Genomic DNA, 5,496 nt, shown 5'->3' with positions numbered 1-5,496 from the left:
AAATATGTACAATTATTACATGTCAATTAAAAATAAAAGGGGGAAAATAAAATATAAAACTTAAAACTGATAGATTTTACTATAAAGAAATGTAAGCTTTTAAACATTGAAAACTTTATAAATAAGGCTCAAAACCAATTAAATATGAAAACGTTCACCGTCACAAAAATTAAAAATGCAAATTAAACAACAGTAAGATGTCTTTCTAATTTACAAAACTTTATTTTTATTGTTATAGATTTAAGTTGTACAAATGTTGTTTTGTTTCACAGATATATTGCATAGTGGTGAAGTCTGGTTTTTAGTGTAGCCATCACCCAAATAGTGTACATGGTAACCATTAAATAATTTCTTATCCCTCACCCCTCCCCCATTATTAACTTTTTATTATAAAATGATTTGACTTACAAAAAAGTTCCAATAAAGAACAAAGAATTCCTGTTTTCCCTTAATCCAGATTTCCCAAATATTGGTATTTTGCCATGTTTTCTTTATCCTTCATTCTCTCAATAAATAGATATGTAGACAAACAGATGGGTAGAATTTTTCTGATACAGTGGAAGTGTGGAGAAGTAGGTCAAAGGATGCAAACTTGTACTTATGTAGAATAAATAAGTCTAGAGATCTAACGTGCAACATAAGGACTTTAGTAAATAATATAGTATTCTGTGATGGAAATTTGTTGAGGTAGATTTTAGGTAATCTTACCGTAAAAGAAAAAGCAAACTCTGCAAAGTGATAGGTATGTTAATTTGCTTGACTAATAATTTCATTGTGTATCATGTAGGTATATCAAAACAGTATGTTGCTCACCTTAAAGATACACAATAAAAATGACAATTTTTCTGAAATGTTTGAAAGCTGCAAACATCATGTCCCTTTATCTCTAAATACCTCAATAAGCAATTCCCTAATCCAAGAACATGATTTGAGACAAACACAGTACAATGATCAAACTCAGGAAATTAACACTCATGTAATTTTATTATCTCATTTACAGAGTTTTGTCCCACAAATGTCCTTTATCTAATATCCAAGACCCAATCCAGGATCACATGTTGCCTTTACTTGTCACCTATTTTTTATCTTGAGTAATTCTTCCTTCTTTCTTTATCTTTACACATGTGAAGACTGAAGGACAGTAATTTTGCAGAATGTTCTTTGTTTGGGCTTTCCTTGTGTTTTTTTATGATTAGACTCAGGTTATATATTCTTGGTAAGAATAGCACAATAATGATATTGTGTGTCTCTCCCATGTACCATATCAAGAGGCACATGGCATCAATGGGTCTCATTTCTGGTGATATTAACTTTGGGCAATTGTTTAGAGGGGAGGGGCTATAAAGTTACATTTTTCTATTTGTAATTAACACCCCTAGGTATCCTGAGGAAAGATACTTTGAAACAATGTAAAATCATATTTCTTATCCAAAAAAAAAGTGTTTAATGACAGGATTCTATTCTGTCAAGAGCACTTTCACAAGATAGGTGACTCAGTGTAACACTGTGCACCAAAGGTCTTTACACTCTAACACTAAATTCACTCTAGGAAATAAGCCTAAAAGAAAGTCAGAAGTATGGTTGAAGATGTCTGTTCAAGAATATTTACTACAGTGTTGTTTATGGTGGTAAAAAAGTTAGTACTTCCACAAAAGGAAATATTACTCAAATTATGAAAATGAACTTTTTAAAGAGAGAGGCCAGGTAGAATAATCTGGAACTAACAGGTCCTGTGAACTTTCCTTCAACCTATTCTGCTCCTTCGGTTTGGGCTCAACAGTCATTCTAAACCCAAGTATCAATAACAAGACTCAGCCTCTATTTCTCATTTAGTCTCAGTGTCCTAATCCACAGCCTCTTCATGGCCTTCTTCATTTCAGCATTTCTCAGGGAGTAGATGACAGGGTTCAGGAAGGGGGTTATCACTGTGTAGAACACAGCCACCACCTTGTCTATAGGCAGAGTGGTAGAAGGCCTCAGGTAGATGAAGATGCAGGGTCCAAAGAACAAGATAACCACGGTAACATGGGACCCACAGGTGGAGAGGGCTTTGCGCCGCCCCTCAGAGCTCTGGGTTCTCAGATGGAGCAAGATGACCATATAGGATGCTAAGAGGACCCCAAAACTGACCACAGACAGGGTGCCTCCATTGGCAACAATCAGCAGATCAATGAGGAAGGTGTCAAAGCAGGCAAGTTTGAGAAGGGGAAGCAGGTCACAGAAATAGTGGTTGATCACATTGGGGCCACAGAAGGGCAAGTGGAAGACGAGAAGGATTTGGGCAAATGAATGCACAAAGCCTCCCACCCATGCTGTTCCTACAAGGACAGCACACACCTGCCGGTTCATGACGGTGGCGTAGCTGAGGGGCTTGCAGATGGCCACATAGCGGTCATAGGCCATCACAGTGAGCAGGAAAATCTCAGTGCCACCAAAGAAGTGCAAGAAGAAAAGCTGTGCCATGCAGCCCCACCAAGACATGGCTTTCCTTTCAGCCAGCAGATCCGAGATGAGCTTGGGGGCTGTAGTGGAAGAGTAGCAGATCTCCACGAAGGAGAGGCAGCTGAGGAAGAAGTACATGGGGGAACCAAGGCTTCTGCTGGTTGTGACAGTGAGCACAATGAGGAAATTCCCCAGCACAATTGCTGTGTACAAGAACAGAAATATCAAAAAGCAAACCCTCTGCACCTCCTGGTTGGGAGAAAGTCCCAGAAAAATGAATTCAGTCACATTGTGTATGTTAGTCATGAGGTTGTCACCAAGAGGCAGCAATTTGGGTGGTGTGATCTGAAATGATACAAAAGACTTCTTCACTGAGTGGGTGAATTACATGAAGGCCCTTGCATAGCTGAGATGCCTGTGAGCTGGAAATTGAAAGATGAGTAGGAGTTAGTTATGTGTAGAAGGGAAGAGCATTCCAAGAAGGCAATTACAAATGCCTTGTGTGTGGCTGGAATAAAGGAGAGAATAGCAAAAACTAAAGCTGTAGATAGACATTAGTACCAATTTGTGAAGGACTGTTAGGGCCTTTGGGGACCCTAACAGTCCCAAAGTGTTTTTCCTTTTAGTTGATGAACATACTTGATGATTCCCCATTGTCTGCAGGATCAAAGTCTGTAGTATACAGAACAAAAGTATGGGAAGGGCTGTCCAGTGGAAATAGATTAGAGGAGGAGCTCTATTAGGAAGTTAGTAAGTCCTGTCATTGGACAATGTGGAACAGCCAGGATAGTGTTACTGTCTCCATGTTAGATGTCTTTCTATTGCCTTTGAGTGTTTCAAATTATCTTCTGGCTATGGCTTTCCTTCATGCCACTTCCTTTTTTTTTTTTTTTGAGACAGGGACTCACTTTGTCACCCAGGCTGGAGTGCAGTGGTGTAATCTCGGCTCACTGCAGCCTTCCCCCAGCTCAAGCAATCCTCCCACCTCAGCCTCCTGAGTAATAGGACTACAGGCATGTGCCACCATGCTTTGCTAATTTTTATATTTTTTTTAGAGACAAGGTTTCACCATGTTGCCCAGGCTGGTCTCAAGCTCCTGAGCTGAAGCAGTCCACCCACTTCAGCCTCCCAAAGTGTGGGATTACAGGCATGAGCCACTGCTCCTGGCCTTCTTTTCTATCTTTGGTTTGCAGAACAGTGTCCTCAACCTCTCCACATACTATTCAGAGTCTTTAGAAGAGATCTCCCTGGTGGACCTCCTTTGACAATCAACATCTCTTATTTCTGCTTCTCCCTCTAATTCTCACATTCTACACTTGGTCACTTGGTGAGCTTGTCCCCTTCCAAGGGCCCAGCTCAACTCAATCCATGTACAGTTCTCCTCTTTACTGGCGCTTTCACTTTCTCCAATCACATCCTCCAGTAGCAACAAAGGTCCAATACCCCCCTACACACACACACACACACACACACACACACACATCCCAGTGCCCCCTCATGCTCTGACACATCCTTCTCCATAGCCCAGGCTTTCAACACCTCAGGGCATCACTGAGACTGCTCACTGACTGATTGGCAGGCTGTCCCCGTCCACGCTGAACTCTGTCCAAGGTGGCTGAGGTTTTGTATATCCACATAGCCTCTCCTACAGTAACACTGCAGGCCACCTGAGCCTGGGAGCCAGATCATTTCCACCCACACCACAAAGCTTCCTTGCTTCCGTGATTGGGACAATCTCAGATGATTAAAGACCACCATGAACCAGAAGGAAATCACTGATAGAACATATAGTTACAGAAACAAAGGAAGGACAGACGCCAGCCCCACACCCTCAGATCAGCTGGGCAACTTTACCAAGAAGCTGCTCACGGAAGAGAGGACTAACAGTCTGGACTCCTGGATTTACAGTCATATTTTTCAGGGAGTGTTTGTATAAGATCTAGAAAGTTCTTTAACCTCTCAGAGACTCAAGGTCCAAACTGTAACATGCAGGTAATGCCTGCATCACAGATGGGCGCCATAAATCCCACTCCCAGTTCCATCCCAGGATAAGTTAAGGGCCAGTCCTACGTCCTGCCCTGGATTCCTCTCCAAGCCATCTCCCCAGTTTGCAGGCCGCCTCTGCCATCGACCCCTGTTCTCTTAGGACATTTTGGGATCCCAGCACTTACCACACTGAATTATCATTGTTTTTGTGTGGCCATCTGCCCACTGGAGTATGGGTTTCCTTAGGGCAGAGATGATCATTGCCCACCACCCCACCTCTGATGCTTACTGCAGTGCCAGCCATGCAATAGCATTCAATGAATGTAGATAGGATGAATAATACTGGCTATGTATCTTCCCAGCCTTCTCAGCACAGTGTTTGGTAAGTTGGTGTTCAGTAAATATTGAGGAAGAAAGTTCCCCAGAGACTAACACCACACCTTCTCCGTCTCTGAATCCCAGAGCCTAGCACTTGTGTTTGCCTCAAAGACCAGACAGACATGAAAGCCCTTTGTCATGTGCTGTACACTTCCTGGAACCATTCTCTTTACTTTCAAGGCGGAATCAATCATTACTACAAAAGAAGCCCATGGTCACAAAGCAAAACTCACCCCAGTGTTTTCTGTGGCTTCGCCGTTCTCACCAGTTGCCTGTTCTGTTCTAACCACGGAGAGGTAAATAACACCCTGAGAACAGCCCTAGGCTCACACAGGTTTCCCTATTAGCCAATCAAGAAGCATTACAAATGGTCACACTACCAGCCAGAGCTCCTGCCTCACTGAAGTCCCAAAACAGAGAGGATCTGCTCCCCTGCACCCTCAGGCTTGGAAATGTTGAGAAATGCTACGCCACTGGGGTTTCAATTACACCTAATTTACAAGAAGAGCAAAGTAGACTTGCCCCCCAAGATGTTCCACAGAGAACTTAGAGCCTGGCAGCTCAGCCCTGAGTTCACACTGCTTAAAAGACACCAGGGGGAGGAGGCGTGTGATCAGGTGAGAGAAGTTCGGTCCACAGAGAGCCGCACCCTTTCCCTTTCCTAATCAGGCCGACCACCTCATGGGAAGC

At 42.8% G+C, this 5,496-nt stretch overlaps 1 protein-coding gene across 1 annotated transcript; it reads right to left on the bottom strand.

Annotated features, from left to right (window-relative positions):
* Window positions 1-1,759: 1,759 nt before the first annotated feature.
* LOC105546577 (olfactory receptor 4X2) lies at window positions 1,760-2,772 on the bottom strand. The gene has a single exon (XM_011989819.1). It carries the CDS (start codon window positions 2,746-2,748, stop codon window positions 1,819-1,821), a length of 930 nt encoding a protein of 309 aa, XP_011845209.1. The 5' UTR covers window positions 2,749-2,772; the 3' UTR covers window positions 1,760-1,818.
* Between the last annotated feature and the right edge of the window lie 2,724 nt (window positions 2,773-5,496).

The sequence above is a fragment of the Mandrillus leucophaeus genome, unplaced genomic scaffold (assembly GCF_000951045.1).
Source record: "Mandrillus leucophaeus isolate KB7577 unplaced genomic scaffold, Mleu.le_1.0 Scaffold1099, whole genome shotgun sequence".
Lineage (NCBI taxonomy): Eukaryota > Metazoa > Chordata > Mammalia > Primates > Cercopithecidae > Mandrillus > Mandrillus leucophaeus.
The sequence above is the reverse complement of the archived record's forward strand: the minus strand, read 5'-3'. Positions and strand labels throughout refer to the sequence as shown.

Coding starts and splice junctions, on each gene's coding strand:
- LOC105546577 (XM_011989819.1), bottom strand. CDS start 2,748: ATGACTAACATACACAATGTGACTGAATTCATTTTTCTGGGACTTTCT.